The following is a 26899-nucleotide window of genomic DNA, read 5'->3' as shown; positions in this document are numbered from 1 at the left end:
GAAACACTAGAGAACACTAGAGAACACTAGAAGCACTAGAGAGCACTAGAGAACACTAGAAACACTAGAGAACACTAGAGAACACTAGAAGCACTAGAGAACACTAGATAACACTAGAGAACACTAGAAGCACTAGAAACACGAGAGAACACTAGAGAACACTAGAAGCACTAGAGAACACTAGATAACACTGGAGAACACTAGAGAACACTAGAAACACTAGAAGCACTAGAGAACACTAGATAACACTAGAGAACACTAGAAGCACTAGAGAACACTTGAAACACTAGAGAGCACTAGAAACACTAGAGAACACTAGAAACACTAGAGAGCACTAGAAACACTAGAGAGCACTAGAAACACTAGAGAGCACTAGAAACACTAGAGAACACGAGAGAACACTAGAGAACACTAGAAGCACTAGAGACCACTAGAAACACTAGAGAGCACTAGAGAACACTAGAAACACTAGAAAAACTAGAAGCACTTGAGAACACTAGAGAGCACTAGAGAACACTAGAGAACACTAGAAACACTAGAGAACACTCGAGAACACTAGAAGCACTAGATAACACTAGAGAGCACTAGAAATTCTAGAGAACACTAGAAACACTAGAGAACACTAGAGAACACTAGAAGCACTAGATAACATTAGAAACACTAGAGAGCACTCGAGAACACTAGATAACATTAGAAACACTAGAGAGCACTAGAGAACACTAGAGAACACTAGAAACACTAGAGAACACTAGAAACACAAGAAGCACTAGAGAACACTAGAGACACTAGAGAGCACTAGAAACACTAGAGAACACTAGAAACACTAGAGAGCACTAGAAACACTAGAGAGCACTAGAAACACTAGAGAACACTAGAGAACACTAGAAACACTAGAAGCACTAGAGAACACTAGAAACACTAGAGAGCACTAGAGAACACTAGAGAACACTAGAAGCACTAGAGAACACTAGAAACACTAGAAGCACTAGAGAACACTAGAAACACTAGAAACACTAGTGAGCACTAGAGAACACTAGAGAACACTAGAGAACACTAGAAACACTAGAGAGCACTAGAGAACACTAGAAACACTAGAAGCACTAGAAGCACTAGAGAACACTAGAGAACACTAGAGGACACTAGAAATACTAGAGAGCAATAGAGAACACTAGAAGCACTAGAGAACACAAGAAACACTAGAGAACACTAGAGAACACTAGAGAACACTAGAGCACACTAGAAACACCAGAAGCACTAGAGAACACTAGAAACACTAGAGAGCACTAGAAACACTAGAGAGCACTAGAAACACTAGAGAACACTAGAGAACACTAGAAGCACTAGAGAGCACTAGAGAACACTAGAAACACTAGAGAACACTAGAGAACACTAGAAGCACTAGAGAACACTAGATAACACTAGAGAACACTAGAAGCACTAGAAACACTAGAGAACACTAGAGAACACTAGAAGCACTAGAGAACACTAGATAACACTGGAGAACACTAGAGAACACTAGAAACACTAGAAGCACTAGAGAACACTAGATAACACTAGAGAACACTAGAAGCACTAGAGAACACTTGAAACACTAGAGAGCACTAGAAACACTAGAGAACACTAGAAACACTAGAGAACACTAGAAACACTAGAGAACACTAGAAGCACTAGAGAACACTAGATAACACTAGAGAACACTAGAAGCACTAGAGAACACTAGAAACACTAGAGAGCACTAGAAACACTAGAGAACACTAGAAACACTAGAGAACACTAGATAACACTAGAGAACACTAGAAGCACTAGAGAACACTAGAAACACTAGAGAGCACTAGAAACACTAGAGAACACTAGAAACACTGGCTCTGTCATCATGTTATATTGAACTGATTTACAGTTTCCATGTAACAAATAACAACAGACACGAGTCTGTGACCAGAGAAGAGTCCCCCACTGAACCTGGTCCCTGGTGTCCCCTCTACCGGGGTCAGCAGCTGAATATCATGGGCGTATCATTGAACAGGTCTACTGGACACAGACCTGGAACCCCAGACCAGAGCCTCTGTTAGAAGAGACAATAAGACCACAAAGAGACAAAACAACCACAAAGAGACAAAATAACCACAAAGAGACAAAAAGACCATAGAGAGACAAAACAACCACAAAGACACAAAACAACCACAAAGAGACAAAATAACCACAAAGAGACAAAAAGACCACAGAGAGACAAAACAACCACAAAGACACAAAACAACCACAAAGAGACAAAATAACCACAAAGAGACAAAAACACCACAGAGAGACACAACAACCACAAAGACACAAAACAACCACAAAGAGACACAAAACAAAGACAAAGAGATACAAATAAAACCATTTGAAATATGTATCCCTTTAGTTGTTGATCACCACAAGAACCAGGACTTTAAACTGAAGGCGTTTTATTTTGAAACAGGAAGCAGGTGAACCCGAGCTGGTCCGTGCAGACTTGACTCATCATCCTGCTGCTTGTCCCCAGCAGCCCCGACCAGAGAGAGAGAGGACGAGGAGGCGGAGAGAGCTGCAGACAGAGAGAGAGAGACTGAGAGAGAGACTGAGAGAGAGAGAGAGAGAGAGAGAGAGAGAGAGAGAGAGAGAGAGAGAGAGAGAGAGAGAGAGAGAGAGAAGCGCTGGTCTGCGGGCTGTTTTCACACCTCACACGGCCTCTTCTCTGGGACTCCTCCTGCGGGCTGGTGTGGAACTATCAGCGGGCTGTGAGTGTGAGGGACCCCGCATGGCTCCTGATCCGCTGGGAACTTCTCCGTAGAGCCGTGCGGGTCTGGTTCTCTTTGGAGGAGGAGGAGGAGGAGGAGGAAGAGGAGGAGGAAGAGGAGGAAGAGGAAGAGGGGGCTGCTGGCTGGATTATTTCACACACACTGCACACAAAAACCCGGTGGACTAAAAACACTGTCCCGGATCTCCGGGTCGTGGTTTTTACGCAGCGTCTCTGAACTGGTCTCTTAAATGTTGGAGGAGGATCCGGGAGACACCAGGACCGAACCGGGCGGAGCAGACTAGAGGGACCATGTGGCTCTCCTGGCTGACCGGGGCACTTCTGCTGGGAACTCTGTGTGCAGGTACGAGCTGTTTGTTCTGGGGTTAAAGGGTTAAAGGGTTAAAGGGCTGCGGGTTGCATCACTGCAGCCGGAAACAGCGGCGCGCATATGATCGGTGTTACTGAACCGGATCAATGTGCATCAGAGACGGTCTGAACCGGGATCCGTCAACGTGTCCTCATTCTGCACCGAGGAACACCTCGCTGTGTGTGTGTGTATGTGCGTGTGCGTGCGCGTGTGCGTGCGTGTGTGTGATCATCTGAGGACGTGGTCTATATTGTGATGGTCTCTGCAGGAGTCAATTCAGTTCAGACTGCTTCTGCATTCACTGTCAGTGTGTGTGTGTGTGTGTGTGTGTGTGTGTGTGTGTGCTCCATTGTCTGCTCGCGCATACAGGCGGATCGATCAAAGATCAGCAGAGCTCGAGCCTCACCATTCTCCGGTAACCGGACAGATTGATCTTTATTTCTTCATGTCGCCCTCCTTTCTTTACTACGGGCAGATGAATGAAGCGGCGTGCGGTCATGTGGCCTGGTAGTAGTGGTGAGGAGGCGTGTGCGCGCTGCAAAACACAGATGGAGAGAGAGAGAACGTGCCGTGATGAGAGAAGGTGACGTGACGTCAGGTGTGTCCTCATGCTGCTCGGTGACCAGGCTTTGTGCTGCTTCATCATCTTCATCATCATCAACATCAACACCTTCATCATCATCAACATCTTCATCATCAACATCATCATCTTCAACACCTTCATCATCATCATCAACACCTTCGTCAACATCATCATCATCATCAACACCTTCATCATCATCAACACCTTCATCATCATCAACATCATCATCAACACCTTCATCATCATCAACACCTTCATCATCATCAACATCATCATCATCATCATCAACATCTTCATCATCATCATCATATACGGTGTATATATGTATATCAGCTGCTGCTGAGCTCTCCTGCTCCCTCCAGATCTGGGTCTGTCCACGGTGGACCGGTCTCTGCTGGAGGATCTGGGTCTGTCCACGGTGGACTAGGTTTCTGCTGGAGGATCTGGGTCTGTCCACGGTGGACTAGGTTTCTGCAGGAGGATCTGGGTCTGTCCACGGTGGACTAGGTTTCTGCAGGAGGATCTGGGTCTGTCCACGGTGGACTAGGTTTCTGCTGGAGGATCTGGGTCCGCTGAAAGAGATTTAAAGGGCCAGCGACTGTTTTTTTCCCTCTTCTTGGCTCTGCTATGATTGATGACATGGGTCAAGAGGAGAAGGAGGGAGAAAAATACCCAGAATGCACGTTGTTAACTGTTGATGTCGTGATTGGCTGAGAGAGAGACAATCAGGTTAGTTCCACAAGATGCTTATTTTTAAAGCTCAACCTCAATATCAATAACCTGATCACTAACCTGATCACTAACCTGATCAATAACCTGATCAATAACCTGATCACTAACCTGATCAATAACCGGATCAATAACCTGATCAATAACCCGATCATTAACCCGATGACTAACCCGATCATTAACCCGATCACGAACCCGATCACTAACCCGATCATTAACCCAATCAATAACCCGATCAATAACCCGATGAATAACCCGATCAATAACCCGATCAATAACCCGATCAATAACCCGATCACTAACCTGATCAATAACCTGATCAATAACCTGACCAATAACCTGTATTCTCACTAAGCTGTCCTCGAGCTGCATAGATGATGACATTTTTTTTTTTTGTGCTTCAATGACATCAGAGAGATCAATAATCAATCAACACGTCGGACTGTTGATGTGTGTTTGTGTTCAGAGCTGTGAGGACTCTGATTGGATGGACCCGACTAGGGGGAGGGGCTCTGTTTTAAAGACACAGCGACCTCATTACTATATTCATAATAATCCTTCTACACGGTTCATGAACTCATAATCCACTCACAATATGATGTTTACATGAACCACATCTAGTACAGAGTATATATTCATATATATGATAATGATATAAACCTGCTCCTTTAAGACAGAAACAGATTATTATTATTAACATGAACACTTTATTAATGTGTGAATATGACTTTACATCACAAACTATAGAACACAAATATGAACATTATGACAACAGTCATAATTAATAAGTGTAACAATAAGAGTAAATATAGAAACAAGTTCAACTCAAGTGAGAAGTAAAGAAATTCATCCGTTTAGATACAAGAGTGAAAAAATGTGTGTGTGAGTGTGTGTGTATCGGTCTGCTTTCTGTTAGCAGCCTTGCTGTGACAGATGGGTGTGAGGGGGGGTCCAAAGATGTCTTTCATTGACAAAGTGACGCCCCCCCCCCCCCCCCCTCCCCTCTCCTCCCCTCGTCTCCCTCGAGGACCGGAGGAATGACTCCCTCTGTTCAGGGATGGGTGGCCCAGTCTGGTCTGGTATGGGGTGGGGAGGGGGGGACAGATGTTGTCTGGACGACAAAACCGTCTCCGATCTGGTGCTTCTGTGATCAGCTGTTAAACGTGCACGTGAGCACGCCCAGCCTGATGTGGGGTCCTTAAGGGGACTATCAGGGGGGTCCACGGGGCTCTGAAAGGGTTTAAGGGGTTCCAGGGTTTCTTTGGTGGGTTCTAAGTTCTTAAAGGGGTTCCAGGGTTTCTTTGGTGGGTTCTAAGTTCTTGAAGGGGTTCCAGGAACACACCAGTGGGTTTGCTGGTCTCAGTCTTTCTGTCTTTTAAGGTTTCACTGGGTTTTTGAACAAGACCCACATGGGGTTGTTGATGGTCCTGAAGGGTGGTGTACAGACATCTTAGGGGGTTCAGGGGCTACTTGAACGAGTATTGGAGGTCCATTGGGGGGCTTATTGGGCCTTCTGTGGACCTGAGCATCTTCTAGGGTTCCAGGGCTCTATGGGAGTCCATTGCAGTGTTTTAAGGTCTTCGTCTTGGGGCTGTTTGGGGTGCAGGAGTTCCTTGAAGGTGTTCCATGACTACATTGGGATATTTCAAAGGTGACTGATTTACATGGGGTTCTTCAAAGGGTTCCAGGTCAACATGGGGGGTTCCTCCGTGGTTTCATTGGAGTGTCTCGGAGGAGATTCCAGGGTCTTAGAAAGGGCTCCATATTGGGGATTCTAGGGGGTCCCAAGGCTACTTTACGGGGTTCCGCGGTTCCATGAGTGAATTAGTTTGTCATTGAGGCGGTCTGAGCATCTTCTAGGGGGGTCACAGGGGGATCCTCTTGATTCTTAAAGGCACCACAAAGGGTGTTTTGGTGGTCTTTGGGGGTCATTCTAGTCTTCGAGGGGTTCTGGACCTCTGTGACAGGGTTCTTATAGTGATTCCACCACGTCTTCAGTGTAGAAGCAGAGTTTTCTAGAGGGTCTCTGTGGTCCTTCAGGTTGACTGTACGAGGGGTTCTTGGGGTTGAGTGACGTTCTCGTGGTCTTTGTGGAGGTCCCATTGTTCTAAGAAGAGGTTTTAATGACTTCTCCAGTTCTTGTTGGAACGTAGACCTCTTAAGGTTTTGGTTTGGTTGAACTAAAGCTCACAGGTTTACAGATGACGTAATCCAGATTCCACTTCAGTGAGCGCCCAGCATGTGTTGACGGGTCCCATGGGAACGAGCTAACAGATGGCTTTAACGAGTAATCTGCAAAAAGCATGAGAACGGAAATACTGTTCGGGACACGTTCAGGACACGTACAGGACACGTACAGGACACGTTCAGGACACGTACAGGACACGTTCAGGACACGTACAGGACACGTACAGGACACGTTCAGGACACGTACAGGACACGTACAGGACACGTTCAGGACACGTACAGGAGACGTTCAGGACACGTTCAGGACACGTACAGGACACGTTCAGGACACGTACAGGACACGTTCAGGACACGTTCAGGACACATACAGGACACGTTCAGGACACGTACAGGAAACGTACAGGACACCTTCAGGACACGTCCAGGATAACTCTGGATGCTAACGTCTGTGGTCTTTGGTCATATAGATATTTCAGCCCGGACCAAACACTGGACATGCTAAACTAAATTAGCATATTAGCATTTAGCATGGAGGTGCTTTTACATACTAAATCAAGAAAAACTGACAATTACATAAAAGTGAATTTGTAAACTTGTTGCTTGTTAATGTTGAATAACTGGAAATGAATATTAAGAGCCTTTATTTAACACGTCCATATTTTCATATTCGTCATGAATACGTTATAATTAAGCATTTTGATTGTTCATCTTGCTGTGAGGAAACATGTCGAGTTATTCTTTTATTTAAGAAAGTCTGAACCTTTATCACTCCTCTCAACCACATCCACCACTTCCTCAGCCATGAGGACCGGTGTGTGTGTGTGTGTGTGTGTGTGTGTGTGTGTGTGTGTGTGTGTGTGTGTGTGTGTGTGTGTGTGTGTGTGTGTGTGTGTGTGCGTGTGTGTGTGTGTGTGTGCGTGCGTGCGTGCGTGCGTGCGTGCGTGCGTGCGTGCGTGCGTGCGTGCGTGCGTGCGTGCGTGCGTGCGTGCGTGCGTGCGTGCGTGCGTGCGTGCGTGCGTGCGTGCGTGCGTGTGTGTGTGTGTTGGGGGGGGGGGGGGGCGTTTTGGGATCCAGCTGGATGGCAGCCAGGACCTGGTCTGAGAGTCTGGAGTCTTCACAGTTTTAACACCACATTAGAGAGCCTCAGTGATGACATCACTTCCTGTGTGTTCCCTGGTGGATGGACAGGTAAACAGCTGTTCTTAAAGTAACTGAGTACTTTGTGGTTCCATGAAGACCTTCAGAGCTACATGAACACATCAAACCATCTTCTCTCTAAATATGAACCATCACGTCAACAGATGACGTCATTGTGTCTCTGATGTCATCGCCATGGGATTCCACTGATACGTTATCGTACGTGAAGAAGTATTACTGCAGTAAAAGTACTACGACCACACTGGGAAAGTACTCCACTACTAGTAAAACATCCTGCGTTCATTCTTACTTTATTTATTTATTTTGTACTCATTCAGATCATTTTAATCTGATATGAAGAAACTACATCTCCCATAAGCCTTCACCAGCACGTCATCCCAACCAGTTGTTACACTTCATTTCACCCTATAGATTATAGATTATTGATTAAAAGTGTGTGTCTGTGTTTTTGTGTGTGTGTGAAAGCCCGCTGTTGGGGATTTACCCTCGGGCAAAAAGCCCACCGTATAATCTGACTCCAAAAGACTACACCTTCAGAAGGACCCCGCGCAGATCGTTTGATTGGAATTACATTCGAAATGAACAGAAGACGGTAGACGATCTATAAGTATTAACAATTTATTAAGTCAAGCATCAAAGCATAAAAAACATAGATCTATGGTTTCACAAAACACAAGAATTGATTAAGTATCCCTAGCAACAGACAGAAAGTCAGGGCTCGGTCCACGCATCTCTCCTCTCGGTGTTTTGTGAACCCCGCCTAATCCTTTCCCTGTTTCTTTATTCATTCTCATGAGGGGTTGACCTTGTCCTGCACAGGGACGAGTTATTTTCACACACACACGCCAGGGTTGGGGCCGCTGTGTGTGTGGGAGTCCAGTCGTTCTCAGGGATAGCGAAGAAGCTGTTCCTGCTTTCCACCTGTTGTTGCTACATAATATCTCATGGACTAACCCGCTTCACAACACATCTAGTTACGAGTTTAAGCTAAACCACCTGTGTGTCAGAGCTTCTTCTTTGTACGGGAAGCGCGTGCGTGCCTCACCCGGAGATTCAAACCTTTGCTCGATGACACACGCAACACTATTGCAAATGAGCACACACACAATACTTATACGTTTAATGCCTGTAAATACAGTTAGCATATTTCTACACCGTTAATGATATGGATCTATATGTGTGTGTGAGAAGAGTTCCCATGGCTTTGCCTCTCATGTGTTGTCCTCTGATCTCAGTAACATATGCACACATACACACAGGCATCTGGCAGACCGTGTGTGACCCCTGACCGTCATGTCTGGAACGCACAAAGGCTGTTAAAAATGCCCGTGAGGTCACACACACTCTGAGTGATTTGCATTTCACACACACACACACGTCGGTCTGATGGAGTCAGGAGGTCAGAGGTCACAGACTATAGACATGTTAATGTGTGAGACGGGATCATGTTACGTCGCTGCTCTTCATAACTAAACTGCAGCTGTCTCTGTTTCTAACAGACGATGGGGTCAGAGGTCATGAGAACTCTGGTTTATATGAAGACGTCCTAGGATACTGGATCAGGTCTCTGAGTCACTCTGAGACCTGATTCATCCTGGTCTCTACTGAGCATGTGCAGACCAGAACTACACACCTGTAGTGGAACTTTCATGCATGTTTGTTACCTGATGATGTTGCAGTGTGAGCAGGAGGAGAGCTAGCAACGTTAGCTGTTATGATGCGTTCAGGGTCTATTCTGTAAATATGTGTATAAGTTTAGTTTATTGGTGTAGTTTAGTTTCTGGTGTGGTTTAGTTTCTGGTGTAGTTTATTGGTGTAGTTTAGTTGACTGGTGTAGTTTAGTTTCTGGTGTGGTTTAGTTTCTGGTGTAGTTTATTGGTGTAGTTTAGTTTACTGGTGTAGTTTAGTTTATTGGTGTAGTTTAGTTTACTGGTGTAGTTTAGTTTATTGGTGTAGTTTAGTTTACTGGTGTAGTTTAGTTTATTGGTGTAGTTTAGTTTACTGGTGTGGTTTAGTTTACTGGTGTAGTTTAGTTTACTGGTGTAGTTTAGTTTCTGGTGTAGTTTAGTTTACTGGTGTAGTTTAGTTTATTGGTGTAGTTTAGTGTATTGGTGTAGTTTAGTTTATTGGTGTAGTTTATTGGTGTAGTTTAGTTTCTGGTGTAGTTTAGTTTCTGGTGTAGTTAAGTTTATTGGTGTAGTTTAGTTTCTGGTGTAGTTTAGTTTCTGGTGTAGTAGTTGATTTTACTTCACCTCATGTGAAAATATCTGAACCAGCCCTTTAATACTCCATTAGTTAGAGAGAGATGTGTGTGTGTCTTTCTCTACTTCTCTGCTGAACTTTTTAATTGAAAAAGAAGTTGGACTAAATGCCAAATGACACACTCACACACACACTCACACTCACACACAGACACACACACACACACAGCTTTCTGGCCCATTAGCTCACAGATCACTATGGCGACCGAAGTCGACCTCCAGAATACTGATGAGGGTTCAGACTGAAGTCCTCTGTGTACTGTACGCAGTACTACTGCGTACAGTAGTACACAGGCAGAATACAGTACTACTGCAGTACAGTAGTACACAGGCAGAATACAGTACTACTGCAGTACAGTTCATGTACAGCAGATAGATATATATTCAGAAGAACAAAAACGTGATCATCAGAAATCTGAGAAGTTTGTTCATATAAATACAATAAACACATCAAATATAACAGAAAGATTTACAATGGAAAATATGAAAAATACGTAAAAGTACATGTGGTATTACAGTGGCAGCCTGTACAGTTATTGAAGTACAATATGTACTTGTACTTCCTCCATGTAGGATTTCTGGAAAGAGACGTTGATGTTGAGACAGTTTAGATTTTTAGAGTGAACTGTCCCTTTAAAAAAAACTCTGTTGCCATTTGAGTACCATGGTATTGTAGTATTAGTACTGTGTGTGTATGTGTCTGTGTCTGTATGTGTGTGTGTGTGGTTGTGTAGCGACGCTGAATGCAAGATTGGCTGTAACATCTGTCACACTGAACGCTCTCAGTCTGAACTTCTGTTATTAAAATACTACAGTTACACAAGTACATGTATGAGGTAGTACTACTACTTCACTCCAGTATTCCTCTAACGCTACATTTATCTGATTTATTAAGTTTGAAAACCTTCATCTCACAAAGTACTAGGAGAGAGGAAGCAACAGAGGTGGGAGGAGACGAGGAGGGGCAAAGGAAACAGTAGGGAGGGAGGAAGAAGGCAAGGAAGGAAGGAGACAAGAAGAGATGGTGAAAGTGAGACAGATTGATGAAGATGACAGAGGAGGAGGAGGAAGAAGAGATGATGAAGGAAGTGTAGAGGAATAAAGAGATGAGGAGAGGAAGTGAGGGAACAAACTGAGGAGAGATGGATAAAGAGGACGATGATGATAATGGTAATGATGATGCTGACTCTGATGATGAAGATGATGATGCCTGATGAAGATGCTCTCTCTGTGTTTAGGACTCAGCGGGGGGGCCGACACCACCGACTGTCTGTACTACAACGTGAACTTTGAGCTGGAGCGGACCAATCAGAGCGGAGTGGAGCGCTGTGAAGGAGAGCAGGAGAAACGCTCCCACTGCTACGCCTCCTGGAGGAACATCTCAGGCTCCGTGGAGCTGGTGAAGAAGGGCTGCTGGCTGGACGACTTCAACTGCTACGACCGGTAATCTAGTTCCCACAAGTCATTGTCTTCATTCCACAAGTCATTGTCTTCATTCCACAAGTCATTATCTTCATTCCACAAGTCATTATCTTCATTCCACAAGTCATTATCTTGTTCCCACAAGTCATTATTAAAAGAACTGATACCACTCACTGCTTTTAAATCTAGAATGAAAGAAATAGAGGCAGGTTCCCAAAAATGTCAATGTTTTTTAAATTAACTCGGTTAAGTCACTGTCTCTTAACTTTTAATTTCTTTTAACTTGTCTTGTTCTGTGTTTTATGTCTAACTATGTGTTTCTTGTGTTGCTGCCTGTCTTGGCCAGGTCTCCCTTGGAAAAGAGATTTTTAATCTCAATGGGACTTCACCTGGTTAAATGAAGGTTAAATAAAAAAAACATTTAAAAAAAATCTTCATTCCACAAGTCATTATCTTGTTCCCACAAGTCATTATCTTCATTCTATAAGTCATTATCTTGTTCCCACAAGTCATTATCTTCATCCCACAAGTCATTATCTCGTTCCCACAAGTCATTATCTTCATTCTATAAGTCATTATCTTGTTCCCACAAGTCATTATCTTCATTCTATAAGTCATTATGTTGTTCCCACAAGTCATTATCTTCATCCCACAAGTCATTATCTTCATTCCACAAGTCATTATCTTCATTCCACAAGTCATTATCTTGTTCCCACAAGTCATTATCTTCATCCCACAAGTCATTATCTTGTTCCCACAAGTCATTATCTTCATCCCACAAGTCATTATCTTCATTCCACAAGTCATTATCTTAATTCCACAAGTCATTATCTTGTTCCCACAAGTCATTATCTTGTTCCCACAAGTCATTATCTCGTTTCCACAAGTCATTATCTCGTTTCCACAAGTCATTATCTTCATCCCACAAGTCATTATCTTCATTCCACAAGTCATTATCTTCATTCTATAAGTCATTATGTTGTTCCCACAAGTCATTATCTTCATCCCACAAGTCATTATCTTCATTCCACAAGTCATTATCTTCATCCCACAAGTCATTATCTTGTTCCCACAAGTCATTATCTTCATCCCACAGGTCATTATCTTCATTCCACAAGTCATTATCTTCATTCCACAAGTCATTATCTTGTTCCCACAAGTCATTATCTTGTTCCCACAAGTCATTATCTCGTTTCCACAAGTCATTATCTCGTTTCCACAAGTCATTATCTTCATTCTATAAGTCATTATGTTGTTCCCACAAGTCATTATCTTCATCCCACAAGTCATTATCTTCATTCCACAAGTCATTATCTTGTTCCCACAAGTCATTATCTTCATCCCACAAGTCATTATCTTCATCCCACAAGTCATTATCTTGTTCCCACAAGTCATTATCTTCATCCCACAAGTCATTATCTTCATTCCACAAGTCATTATCTTCATTCCACAAGTCATTATCTTGTTCCCACAAGTCATTATCTTGTTCCCACAAGTCATTATCTCGTTTCCACAAGTCATTATCTCGTTTCCACAAGTCATTATCTTCATCCCACAAGTCATTATCTTCATTCCACAAGTCATTATCTTGTTCCCACAAGTCATTATCTTCATCCCACAAGTCATTATCTTCATTCCACAAGTCATTATCTTCATTCCACAAGTCATTATCTTGTTCCCACAAGTCATTATCTTCATCCCACAAGTCATTATCTTGTTCCCACAAGTCATTATCTTCATCCCACAAGTCATTATCTTCACTCCACAAGTCATTATCTTCATTCCACAAGTCATTATCTCGTTTCCACAAGTCATTATCTTCATCCCACAAGTCATTATCTTCATTCCACAAGTCATTATCTTCATTCCACAAGTCATTATCTTGTTCCCACAAGTCATTATCTTCATCCCACAAGTCATTATCTTGTTCCCACAAGTCATTATCTTCATCCCACAAGTCATTATCTTCATTCCACAAGTCATTATCTTGTTTCCACAAGTCATTATCTTCATTTCACAAGTCATTATCTTCATCCCACAAGTCATTATCTTCATTTCACAAGTCATTATCTTCATTCCACAAGTCATTATCTTGTTTCCACAAGTCATTATCTTCATTTCACAAGTCATTATCTCGTTCCCACAAGTCATTATCTTAATTTCACAAGTCATTATCTTCATTCCACAAGTCATTATCTTCATTCCACAAGTCATTATCTCGTTCCCACAAGTCATTATCTTCATTTCACAAGTCATTATCTCGTTCCCACAAGTCATTATCTTCATTTCACAAGTCATTATCTTCATTCCACAAGTCATTATCTTCATCCCACAAGTCATTATCTTCATTCCACAAGTCATTATCTCGTTCCCACAAGTCATTATCTTCATTCCACAAGTCATTGTCTTCATTCACAAGTCATTATATTCATTCCACAAGTAATTTCTGGACATCACAGCAGAGACATGCAGGGACCTCAGATGGAACATCAGAGTTGACGACCCAGATCTCTTTCTCACCAGATATTGTTGATATTTGTGTATCTTGTATATAATAGTTTCTTGTCTCCGGCTCGTCCCTCAGACAGGACTGTGTCGCCACAGAAGAAAGTCCTCAGGTCTTCTTCTGCTGCTGTGAAGGAAACTTCTGCAACGAGAAGTTCACACACCTGCCGGACGTCACGGGACCTCGTGAGTCATATTTAATAAACATATCTATATTTCATGAATCAGTGTGTGTCTGTGCATCTTCACTGATGGACGTGTTTGTATATGTGTGATGTCAGTGATCAAAGCTCCGCCCCCCGGCCTGTTGAACGTGATGGTTTACTGCCTGCTGCCCTTCGTCATGCTGTCTGTGGTTCTGCTCACCGCCGTCTGGATGTACCGGCACCGGAAACCTCCGTACGGACACGTGGACCTTGCTGAGGTGCGCACACACACACACACACACACACACACACACACACACACACACACACACACACACACACACACACACACACACACACACACACACACACACACACACACACACACAGTGAGAACATGGTGTCATAGCTCCCTCTAGTGGAACTGCAGCTGTATTGCATTAAATGTGAGGTATTATAATATTTTGTAATCATTTTCAGCATTTTTGGTTTTTATAGATATAGAAGACAAAGAGTCCAGAGGTTTCCAACCTGGTCCCTGATGTCATCGTCAATAATAATAATAATAATAATAACTTGAGCAGCAACTTATAGACACGTGTAATTAATATGTATTATCATGTGTATTATTTTATTTTAAATGGTAATAATATCCTAAATATATTATTACTACTACATCTAGAAAATAACGAAAGAAAAATAATTCTAATATACTCATTTATTTATTTAGCACTTTTCTCAACAATGTAGTACTAATAATAATAATAATAATAACATACAATATAGATGAGGTGATGTCATCAAAACACCAGAATCAAACAAACAGACGTCTCCCAGATGATTAAATGTGATGTAAAAGAGTTCAGTTTAAAGACAATAGTCTCTGTGATGTCATTGCTCAGTTTGAGGAAGTCCAGCGGTGAATATGAGACATGTTAGTCTGCTCTGATTGGTGGATTATAACGAGACATATAACAGGGTGTCGTCAGCATAACGATGTATTTTTATCTTCTTTTCTTGTCTCGTACTTTTCTATTTCGTTAAAGAAGAACATCATGTGAGGCAGCAGAATCCTGACTTTCACACAGCATGTCTACTTCCTGTTGACCTTGTTGACCTTGTCCCCTCAGCATCCTGGTCCTCCCCACTCCTCCCCCCTGCTGCGTCTCAAACCTCTGCAGCTGCTGGAGGTGAAGGCCCGAGGACGCTTCGGCTGTGTCTGGAAGGCTCAGATGATCAACGAATACGTGGCCGTCAAGATCTTCCCCATCCAGGTTCAGACTCACACCCTCTCTGTGTGCTTTTGTGTCTGGACAACCGACTCTCATCTCCTCTTCCTCCTCTTCCTCACAGAACAAGGACTCGTGGGTGAACGAGACCGACGTCTTCATCACACCGGGGATGAGGCACGAGAACATCTTGAGGTTCATCGGTGCAGAGAAACGAGGGAGTCACCTGGAGGCCGAACTGTGGCTCATGACCGAGTTCCACGAGAGGGTGAGGAGGAGGTTAGGGTTAGCTGTTATTGGTCATTTGTTAACTGGTTCAGATGTATCGGTTAAAGGTCTATTTTCTTCGGTGATCACCCTCGAAGTGTAAGAAATATTAATTAATTTTTTTATTTGACTATATTTATCCCAGTAAGGGGGACATTTGTCTCTGCATTTGAGCCATCCCTGTATATAGGGAGCAGTGGGCTGCCTATGACGGGAGCCGTTAGGGGTTCAGTGTCTTGCTCAGGGACACTTCGACACAGCCAAGGATCGAACTATCGACCTTGCGGTTACCAGACAACCCTCTTAACCCAGTGGGCCACGGATGATACATATCAAAGAAAATGTGCCTCTCAACCGACACATCTGAACCACGACATGTTTACGTTAGTTGCTAGCTGTTAGCTGTTAGCCGTTAGCTGCTAGCCAGCCACCATACAAAACAACAGTGTGTCTCTGGTCTCAGCTGTGTTTCACTAGCGCCCCTGCTGGCCGGTAGGAGTAGTGAGACAGGAACTGGACTGGATGTGGTTTTGAATGAAGACCTGAGGGACCTGGTCTGTGTCTCTGCAGGGCTCCCTGTCTGACTTCCTGAAGGGGAACATCGTCAGCTGGTCAGAGTTGTGTCACGTCTCTGAGTCGATGGCGTGCGGCCTGTCTTACCTTCACGAGGACGTCCCCCGTCTGAAGGGAGGGGGGGCCAAACCGGCCATCGCCCACAGGTCAGAGGTCAAGGACACGTAGCAATGATGGAGATATTATTATTATTATTATTGTTATTATTATTATATTATTATTGTTATTATTATAATTATTTTTAAATATAATTATTATTTATTAATATTCTTTGCTTCTTCTTCTTTTTATATTTATTATTATTATTATTGCTTTTATTATCGTTTTTATTATTTTATTTTATTTTTTTCTTCTTTTTCTTCTTCTTCTTCTTTTCATTATTATTATCATTATTATTATTATTATTATTATTATTATTATTATTATTGTTATGTTAGAATAACATTATTTTAGATATAACTGATAAACGATGTTGGTGATGCGTTTAAGTTCCTGTATGAAGGACGTAAAACAGAACGTTTAGTTTACACACAGATGATTTAAAGAGGTGTCTGCAGTAACGACGTTCAGCCACATGATGGAGCCAGAGAGTCTGTTACCGCTCTGCAGATTAAAGAGATCAAAGAGTCACAGAGTCACTGCAGACATCAAACAGAATAACTCAACACTACTTCCTGTTTACGTCCCTGTTACGAGGTCATCAAGCATTTCATTACTAACAACATGGAAGATGATACAAAGAGATATCCTAAGTATAAAAACCTTTGACTAAAACAAGAATTTACAACCTGACTTCATCCAACGCTCTTTAATTAGATACATACAATTTACATATTCAAAGAAAACTTGTAATATAAAAAAGTAAAAGTCTAAACTGTGAGACTTTCATTTTGATTACTTCACCTGTAGAGTCTTAATATCATGATGAAGACTCATGATGGAGACTCATGATGAAGACCCCATCTACAGGGTTGTGGTAGTCCTCCTATAATGGGGGACGGTCTGTAGACCCCCCATCTACAGGGTTCTTGTAGTCCTCCTATGATGGGGGCGGTCTGTAGACCTGGTCTCATGTCCTCATGTCCTCGTGTCTCTTCAGGGACTTTAAGAGTAAGAACATCATGCTGCGTTCAGACCTCACCGCCGTCATCGGAGACTTCGGCCTCGCTGTTCGCTTTGCTCCGGGAGAACCACCTGGAGAGACTCACGGACAGGTGAGCCATCGGACCGCCAAGAGTCACACACCTACACACCGAGCACGGCCTCATGTGTGTGTGTGTGTGTGTGTGTACAGGTGGGGACCAGACGCTACATGGCTCCAGAGGTTCTAGAAGGAGCCATCAACTTCCAGAGAGACTCCTTCCTGAGGATCGACATGTACGCTCTGGGTCTGGTGCTGTGGGAGCTGGTGACTCGCTGCAGGGCTGTGGACGGTAACACTCATACATTATATTATTATCGTTTATTATGTGCTGTTTACTCATAAAGTAACACATCATAAAGTTAACTTAACTAATGTTACCGTAAGTTAACTTAACTAATGTTAACTAAAGTTAACTTAACTAATGTTACCGTAAGTTAACTTAACTAATGTTAACATAAGTTAATGTTAACTAAAGTTAAGTCAACTAAACTAAACTAGACTAACCTTAACTAATGTTAACTAAACTTAACTGGACTTAACTAGACTTAACTGATGTTAACTAGACTCAATTTAACTTCAAACTTAAACTCACTTCACACACAAACACTCAACCATCCAGAGACACTTCCCTCTAACAGACCGACCAATCACAGACTCTTCACTTGATCTGGAACTCGTCATGAATTATCACGTTTCTCTTCTGTAGCATTTGATAAAATATCCAATAAAAGATGTGAACGGTTTAACAGTTTTACTTTAAAACTGTAATCCTGCTAGTAATCCCCCATTTTTACAGAATATATCAGTAATCTGATTACATAAATTAGCTAGTAAAACTAATTACGTAACTCAGTTCCATGAAGGCTGACGTCACCATATCAACAGTTATTTTTAGTTGTAATATTCACTCAGGTGTTTTACTGTGTGTGTGTGTGTGTGTGTGTGTGTGTGTGTGTGTGTGTGTGTGTGTGTGTGGTTGTGTTTGTGTGTGTGTGTGTGTGTGTGTGTGTGTGTGTGTGTTTGTGTGTGTGTGTGTGTGTGTGTGTGTGTGTGTGTGTGTGTGTTTGTGTGTGTGTGTGTGTTAGGCCCAGTGGGTGAGTACATGCTGCCCTTTGAGGAGGAGGTGGGTCAGCATCCGTCTCTGGAGGACCTGCAGGAGTTCGTGGTCCACAAGAAGATGAGGCCGTCCCTCAAAGAGCTGTGGCTCAAACACAGCGTGAGTCTTCATCACGTTCTCATCGTCATCTTCAGTACCTGATCACATGTTACGTATCTCGTTACATTGAACGCGTTTGTCATCGTAGTTTGTCGCGTCTCGTTACATTGAACGCGTTTGTCATCGTAGTTTGTAGCGTCTCGTTACATTGAACGCGTTTGTCATCGTAGTTTGTTGCGTTTGTTATCGTAGTTTATAGGAGTTTGCTCTCACACAAAGAGAGACGCACCTTTAATAACGAGGCGGTTTAGCAGCTTTTATTCGTCTTTATAAAACGAGCTGCGGTCGTACTAAGAATGATCGATAATAATATTTCTACTTTGTGGTTTCAGGGTCTGGCTCAGATCTGTGAAACGCTGGAGGAGTGCTGGGATCACGACGCTGAGGCTCGTCTGTCGGCCGGTTGTGTGGAGGAGAGGATCTCTCAGGTCCGCCGCCTGACCTCCACCGTAGCCCCGCCCACCTCGGACCACCTGCTGGTCTCCACGCTACCGCCCGTTCCGATGGTAACCAACGTGGACCTGCCGCCCAAAGAGTCCAGTATATGAGGAGAACTGGTTCTGGAAGGCCTGACGTTACCCGTGAAGCTCAACACACACACACACACACACACACACACACACACACACACACACACACACACACACACACACACACACACACCATCTTTTCTCAGTGGAACCTGAACTCGGCTGCTATTTGATCTCTTTGGACTTCTGTTCTCTGATTCTCTCACGGTCCGTTTGGACTAATCTTACCAGCACACGTACTTGTTTTTCTCAAGTTTTCCTTCCACACTTGAGTCATTTGTGTCTTTTTTTTAACCAAACATGTGTGTGTGTGGTTGTGTGTGTGTTTCTACACACACACACACACACACTCACAGGAAAACCAACAGTGAAACGCATCCAGGTCCCGACTCAGTGAATGCTCTTCTATCTCCAGGTACCTCAGTGACGACTTTCTTTACTTTGGCAGATTACTTCTTATCATTCTGTCTTCTGAGACTCCGCCTCAAGATCCGGTCCGCGTCACCTAGCAACCGCTTACCATCAACCGGACGTTTTTTTTACTACAATGCTGCAAAAAACCCTTTGCAGGAACTGGACGACTGTTACTCAGTACGGACTCTAGCGTTAGTTTTTCTACCTTCTGCTCACACTCGACTCACCTTCGGATCCAACGGGTTTTTATCCAAAACGACAGGAAACAGGAAGTGAAGTCACATGGAACCCCAGAAAGACTTCCTGTCTCTCTTTGTGTTCAGCTTGTTATCATTTCGAGGTTGAAGACTGAAGAAGCTTTTTCAGGAACCAGGAAGTAAACGTCTTGCATGCAGAGATTTGATTGGCCGATGGCACTCAACCACAGCATTTTGGTTTTGGCTCTGAAATAAATCTTCTCAGGTAACCATGGCTACGGGGGGTGGCGGATTCACGGAGCGGTTAGGGGGCGGGGCCAACGCCGGACGGGAGGGGCCTCATCTGACGGTGCTCAAAGCCTATTGGCTGTCCTGAATATGTAAATTTGCAAAGGTGCCCAAACAAGGAAACGTATGTTTCCCTTTAAAAACAAAAGGTGCAAGACCTCATGATGTGTGTGTGTGTATGTGTGACCGTGACCTTTGACCTCCTCAGCTGTGTTTCCACTTCCTGCTCTTATTCTGAAAATATTCTGCTGATCAACATATCACACACATCTGTGAGACCTGAACCTGCTGTTGACTCGTTTAAATTAAACATTTTATTTATTCATGTTGACGACAATAAGCTCCGCCTCCTCCTGTGACATCACTGCAGAGGTCAAAGGTCAACAGTTCACTTATTCTTTCTTTTTGTTTTTTTCTTTCAACCGGGACCAAAATCCATCTGTGTGTGTGTGTGTGTGTGTGTGTCTCTGTCTGTGTGTCTGTGTGTGTGTTGTGTGTGTGTGTGTGTCTGTGTTGTGTGTGTGTGTGTGTGTGTGTCTCTGTCTGTGTTGTGTGTGTGTGTGTCTGTGTTGTGTGTGTCTGTCTGTGTTGTGTGTGTGTGTGTCTGTGTTGTGTGTGTCTGTCTGTGTTGTGTGTGTGTCTCTGTCTGTGTGTGTGTGTGTGTCTCTGTCTGTGTTGTGTGTGTGTGTGTGTCTGTGTTGTGTGTCTGTGTTGTGTGTGTGTGTCAGTGTTGTGCGTGTGTGTGTGTGTGTGTGTGTCTCTGTCTGTGTGTGTGTGTGTGTGTCTGTGTTGTGTGTGTGTGTGTGTGTCTCTGTCTGTGTTGTGTGTGTGTGTGTGTGTCTGTGTTGTGTGTATGTGTGTGTGTCTGTGTTGTGTATGTGTGTGTGTGTGTGTGTCTCTGTCTGTGTAGTGTGTGTGTGTGTGTCTCTGTCTGTGTTGTGTGTGTGTGTGTGTGTCTCTGTCGGTGTTGTGTGTGTGTGTGTGTGTGTGTGTCTGTGGTGTGTGTGTGTGTGTGTCTCTGTCTGTGTTGTGTGTGTGTGTGTGTGTGTCTGTGTTGTGTGTGTGTGTGTGTGTGTCTGTGTTGTGTGTGTGTGTGTGTGTGTCTGTGTTGTGTGTGTGTGTGTGTGTGTGTGTCTGTGTTGTGTGTGTGTGTGTGTGTGTGTGTCTCTGTCTGTGTTGTGTGTGTGTGTGTGTCTCTGTCTGTGTTGTGTGTGTGTGTGTGTCTCTGTCTGTGTTGTGTGTGTGTGTGTGTGTGTATGTACGATGCTGCTTCACCACGATGAGGAACACGTTTCTCTGGTTTTTGTTATTTTGTTCCTTTGAACTCTCAGTGAATCCAGACGATGCGTTCGAGGAGCGTCGTTCGTTTCAACACTGTTGAATAAACGATAGAAAAGAGAAACAAGAAACGACTCATGAACCACAAATCACCTCAATACAGCAGAAATACCTCAGAAGACTTTTCTACGTTTAAACTTGGGTTTCTATTCCGTCACCTGATTTATTTTACTGTGAACTTTTAATTATTTAGTTTTTACATAAAACCTCCAAACTGACTGAAGAAATGTTTCCAACCTCCAGCTTGTAAATAGTTAATAAAGTTTTGTGTTTTTTTAGACTGAACTGCCGATCTCATAGTAGCACCTGGACTGAGCTCCTCTGTCTCCACCTTTCCTTCTCTCCTTCCCTCATCCTCGTTTTCTTTCCTCTCCTTTCCTTTGTTCTTCCCTTCTTTTCCTCATTCCTTTCCTCCTCCATCTTTTCTTTCATCTCACTCGTGTCCTTTTTGCCTCCTTACTTCTCATTTTGTCTCCTTCTCACTTCCTCTCGTCTTCCAGCTCCCTCAAATGATTCCTGTTTCCTCACTTCTCTACGTGTGTCTCCTTTCCTTCCCTCCTCTCCTAGCCTCTTCCACTTGTGTCCTTGTGTGTTTTTTATCTCCTCACATCTCTCGACTTTCTCCCTTTTCTCTCTCGTCTTCCTCTCCTTCCTTGCTTCCTTCTCTTGTCTCCTTAACTATGACAGCAGGATGTTTGTTCATAAATACATTTAGAATATCAGATTAATACACAATAACAGATGATGATTAAATTCAACCAAACAAATGTGAGAAAACTTGCAATAATTTAAATGTCAGTAATATTCAGTTTGAAGTGACAGCCGGACTCAGATCGAGGTGTTTCCAGGTGTTTCCAGGTGTTTTCAGGAACATATTACCTCATTAAAGCCACACAGGCAGAAACGTTCATTACCACGTTCACGGGTTAGCAACCGACCGCGCCGCTACTGTTAGCATCCCAACTGCGAAACCAGACGTTGAATGCTAACAAATGCTAATGTGCTCGTTTAAATCGACAGATGTTTTCCTTCATAATGTCATGTTCACACCAGTTTCAGATGTATTCATGTCAAGAATACGAGCACGTTAGCTTGTGCTGTTAGCATTGAGTCAACACGGTAAAAACTTCCAGCTGCTGAATTTTACCACAGTTCATTGACACTCAACCTTCAGCGTTTTATTCATTTTCAAAGCCTCGAAAATGTGTTTGGACAGTGTGTTAAAAATGTGTTAAAACTCATTTAAATGTTTCAGATAGCACACAAAGCTCAAAGTAGCATGTTGGGCTAATGAACGTAACTACAACGGGAAGACTAAACGAAGTGGCTCGTTAGCGTCGATGCTAACCAGCGGGAGGATGCGGCGAGCAGCAAATAATTAAAATTAAAAAGACAGTTTTAAAAGCTTGTGATGCTTCCAGACAAGTGCCTGAGAGTCTCTATCTTTGGGCCTTCGCTAGTTAAACAGATGGACCGACTCATTTATAATCTGGTTCAGGGCTCTCATTGGCCAGAGGCAGATGCACAGGGTTTCCTGGGCACGTTGTCCAGGGTTTCATCGTGGTCAAACAAAACAGGTGTGTAAAGATGGCCGCTTCTATTTCTCTTTGTGTTGTGTTTATAGTATCGAACGGATGTCTTAATATCACGTGAAAAATGGTGAGGTCATAATCTCATTATTATGAGGTCATAATCTCAATATTATGAGGTCATAATAATGAGATTAAACGAGTAACGTTGTGAAGCAGAGAGACTTTGTTTGAATGGTTTTCTGTAACCACAGTAGCACTGAAACATGGTGGAATTAACAAGCTAGCTAACTAGCAGACAGCTGGCTTGTTAGCTAGCTAGCTAATTCCGCGATGTTTCAATGCTACTGTGGTTACAGAAAAAGAGCCAAATAGCGGGCTGGTGTCGGAGAGATCTCTCCGTCTCACTCCCTGCCGCTATGGAGACGAACTAGCTCACAAGCTAACTAGCTCACACGCTAACTAGTCCGCTCCCTTTCTGACGAGCTGCGACAAAACGTTACGGCCTCATTGACGGGTGTTGTCACCGGGACAACTAGCGACAATCTCCATTTTCTTTTCTTCTACTTCTAACAAGAAAAATGCTACATATATATATATATATATATATATATATATATATATATATATATATATATATATATATATATATATATATATATATATATATATATATGTATATATATATATATATATATATACATATATATATATATACATATATATATATATATATACATATATATATATATATATATGTATATATATACATATATATGTATATATGTATACACAGAGATCAAACTAAGAGGCGGCCATCTTTGCAATAGTCCTTCTCCATCAGGTGGTGATGGTGGTGATGATGATGATGATGATGATGATGATGATGATGATGATGATGAAGATGATGGTGATGATGATGATGATGAAGATGATGAAGATGATGGTGATGATGATGATGATGATGTAAATCTTGCACCTTATTTTTCAGTCTGTTAGACAAACTGGTTTAACGAACATGTTATAAAAAAGAAAAATAATCTGTTGACTCTACGAGCTGAGAGCTGGTTTTCATTTCTGTTGAAGAAAAAAGACAAAAGAAAACAAGAGGACATGTGAGAGAAGCTGTTTTTGGTTGAGTCTTTTAAAATATATATAAATATAAATGTACGTAAAACAACAGATGGAATAAATACGTCCAGGCAGGAAGAGATGTAATTTAACAAAGTAAAAGCACCAGGTCATGTCTATCCTGTTGTGATGCTGTTCAAAAGGTTCAAGTAAGTTCTTTTATTTTATGATTTTCATTTTAAAGAACGATCACTGTAACATAGATCATCATCTCTTTTATTGAACTGTGGTGGTTTGTAGAGAGAAGCTCCTGCTAGATGTTTCTATGAGAAACAGAAGGTGTGTGTGTGTGTGTCTCTCTCTCTTTTATTATCTATTTTCATAAATCCCTTGTATATATTTCTATCTCTTCCTCTCCACCCAGTGCCAGAATCATTACGGTGTGAATGAATGTAGTTCTAGTCTCAGTGACGCCCCACACACACACACACACACACACACACACACACGCACACACACACAACCTGTTACCGACAAGTAAAAGTCACTGTAGAAAAAGGTTATTTCAATTTTATCTTTTTGTATATGGAATAAACAATAAATGCTGTCAAATCATTTTAATACAGATTTCCGCTGTGTTTTCCTTTCGATTGTCTCTATATGGCTCTTGTGAGAAGTTTCAAAGCTCCTAATTATGATATAATGTGATACAGTATATTTACTTGTAGGAGTCTGGTCATTTCATGCATTAAGTGTCTGTGAGAGGGGGAGGAATGTGCTGGAGCGGGGGTTGTGTGAAAGTGGCTGGCTGAGGTGTTAACATCAGGACAATGGGGCATCGGCCCAGAGGGGGCTTGTTGGACTTCAGCCAATCAATGAGCTGATCGATGAGCTGAGGAATGTAACTCTGGGGAGACAAAAGGTTTGAAGCTCTGGGGGATTTCAGATCTTCTGCTGGCCACCGAGGAGGCAGACCAGCCTCCTGGGTGGCTCGGGTTGGATCTCACTTTCATTTTATATATACGTTTGTTTTGTTATTAGTGGTGTGATTCGGTTTGTAACTGTCTGTATCTGTTTTTATGCTTCTTGGATAATAAATCCATTTGATTTTTACTTTAACCTGCTGTTGTGTTTTGGAGCCGATTGAGAGCAAAGGGGGGGCGATTTCTCCCTGTGTCCAGAAGTTATGGCCATAACACTCTCAACATGGCACCCTATGTTTCCGTCTTTCACCACCATGGTCAGTGTTTTTATGAGGGACAAAGCTAGTTAGCTATCTACCGGGAGATTTGTTTTTAGTGATGCTCTTGTTCGCCGTGATCTGGTGATCCATGGCCTGTGTTTTTTTCAGTTGGGACAGCTGTAAACCAGAGGCATTATTACTGCAGTATTTATTATTATTAGGACCCGAGCACAGACAAAGTCAGAGCGAAGGACCTATTTTATTATTTTATTATTTTATTATTTTATTATTTTATTATTTTATTATTTTATTATTTTATTATTTTATTATTTTATTTTATTATTTTATTATTTTATTATTTTATTATAATATGTGGTCGTATATGTAACATGATGGGACGTACAACAGATCCTCTTAGAGTTATGTCATAAACCAGAGGTCACTAAGAGGTGGACCACGGTCCGGATCCAGACCCCGTTGTATCTGGACCCTGGACCTAAAACTGATAATTAGAGAATTATTCAATTAAGACGGAGCGAAGTCACAGATAAACAATCTAAGAGCCCAATACGATCAGAATCCTAACACATGAGCTCACAGAGAGGAGTAGAGCTGAAACAAGTGGTTCAATAACCACAGATCAAGTCCCTGCTCTCTGATAAAGATCATATCATCACTTCACACCTGAATGGACTGAATTTAAAGCTGCAGGACAATTCAGTGAAATACATTTTTCTAAGTACTTTATTTTAAGATAAACGTTTTTCAAACGTTTTCTGTTTATAATTTATTAAATTAAATAATAAAAAATAATTAAATTATTTAATTTATTAAATAACATTTATTTATTTATAATTTACTTTCTGTAAATTTATTAATTTTTTATTATTTATAATTCATCCAGTTAAATTTAAAATTGGACAATAAATATTGTTTAGATATTATTCAATTAAACTTTATTTATTTGATGAAACATACAGACGTTAATACAACTGATAATACTTCAATATATATGGAAGTAAATCATAGAAGACGTTAAACATTAATGTTCTGGACCTTAATGAGGAAACTAAAGCTCATTAATCTTTAATCCTCTGATTTAAACCTCCAGCTCTGTGTTTCTCACTCTGTCCTCTAGAGGTCGCTGTCGAGCCTCAAACACATTCAACTTCATGAAGAAACAAAGATTCTCTCACTTTATTCATTTAGTTATTCATGTCATTACTCCTCAAATAAACTGAGAGAACATGTGGTGAAAATAAAGATATTTGTTTTCTTCAGACGCTTCAGTTATATTATAAGAGAAACAAAAGAAAAGATCAAACAAGTGGAACCTTCAATGAACAAGAGAAGCACACACACACACACACACACACACACTCTCTCTCTCTCTCACACACACATGGTGCACCCCCCCCCCCCCCCCCCCCCCCTGAGACAATAGATTGATCTGAATGGAGAATTAAAGGAGCAGACCGCTGTTTCGACAGGATTTAACCCTTTACATCCCTCTCAGTAAAGGTTGATCACTGATCACTGATTATTGATTATTGATGAATTGCAGATGTTTAGATGTTCAGATGAAACTTTAACTCTCCCGGCTGAATCATTTCTAATGACATCAGAACAAAAAGTTTAAATATTTACTGATGATTTAAATGAAACGTGAAGAAGTAAACTTTAATCACAGAGAGTCTGGTAAACAACAGCAACAGCATACCAGAGACAAGTTTCACAATCCATCCTTTAGAGAGGAAGAAGAAACCCCCCCCAACCAAATTAAATGGTTCAGTCCACCCCCTCCCCC

At 42.1% G+C, this 26899-nt stretch overlaps 1 protein-coding gene across 1 annotated transcript; it reads left to right on the top strand.

Moving 5' to 3' along the window:
- The first annotated feature begins 2534 nt into the window (after positions 1 to 2534).
- On the top strand, positions 2535 to 20341 carry LOC142943648 (activin receptor type-2B-like). The gene is made up of 11 exons (XM_076085287.1): positions 2535 to 3116; positions 11279 to 11483; positions 14047 to 14153; positions 14249 to 14391; positions 15244 to 15387; positions 15467 to 15610; positions 16180 to 16328; positions 17282 to 17396; positions 17477 to 17615; positions 18412 to 18542; positions 18875 to 20341. The coding sequence occupies exons 1-11, from the start codon at positions 3065 to 3067 to the stop codon at positions 19088 to 19090; spliced, it is 1545 nt and encodes a 514-aa protein (XP_075941402.1). The 5' UTR covers positions 2535 to 3064; the 3' UTR covers positions 19091 to 20341.
- Positions 20342 to 26899: the final 6558 nt, after the last annotated feature.

The sequence above is a fragment of the Anarhichas minor genome, unplaced genomic scaffold (assembly GCF_050575085.1).
Source record: "Anarhichas minor isolate MPS153535 unplaced genomic scaffold, ASM5057508v1 ptg000148l, whole genome shotgun sequence".
Taxonomy (NCBI): Eukaryota; Metazoa; Chordata; class Actinopteri; order Perciformes; family Anarhichadidae; genus Anarhichas; species Anarhichas minor.
This window is presented reverse-complemented; position numbering and strand designations above follow the sequence as displayed.

Excerpts from the sequence above, each read along its gene's own strand:
- LOC142943648 (XM_076085287.1), top strand. The coding sequence starts at position 3,065 with ATGTGGCTCTCCTGGCTGACCGGGGCACTTCTGCTGGGAACTCTGTGT. Across the intron at positions 14,392-15,243 it reads GACACGTGGACCTTGCTGAG|CATCCTGGTCCTCCCCACTC; the intron begins GTGCGCACACAC and ends TTGTCCCCTCAG. Across the intron at positions 15,611-16,179 it reads TGACCGAGTTCCACGAGAGG|GGCTCCCTGTCTGACTTCCT; the intron begins GTGAGGAGGAGG and ends GTGTCTCTGCAG.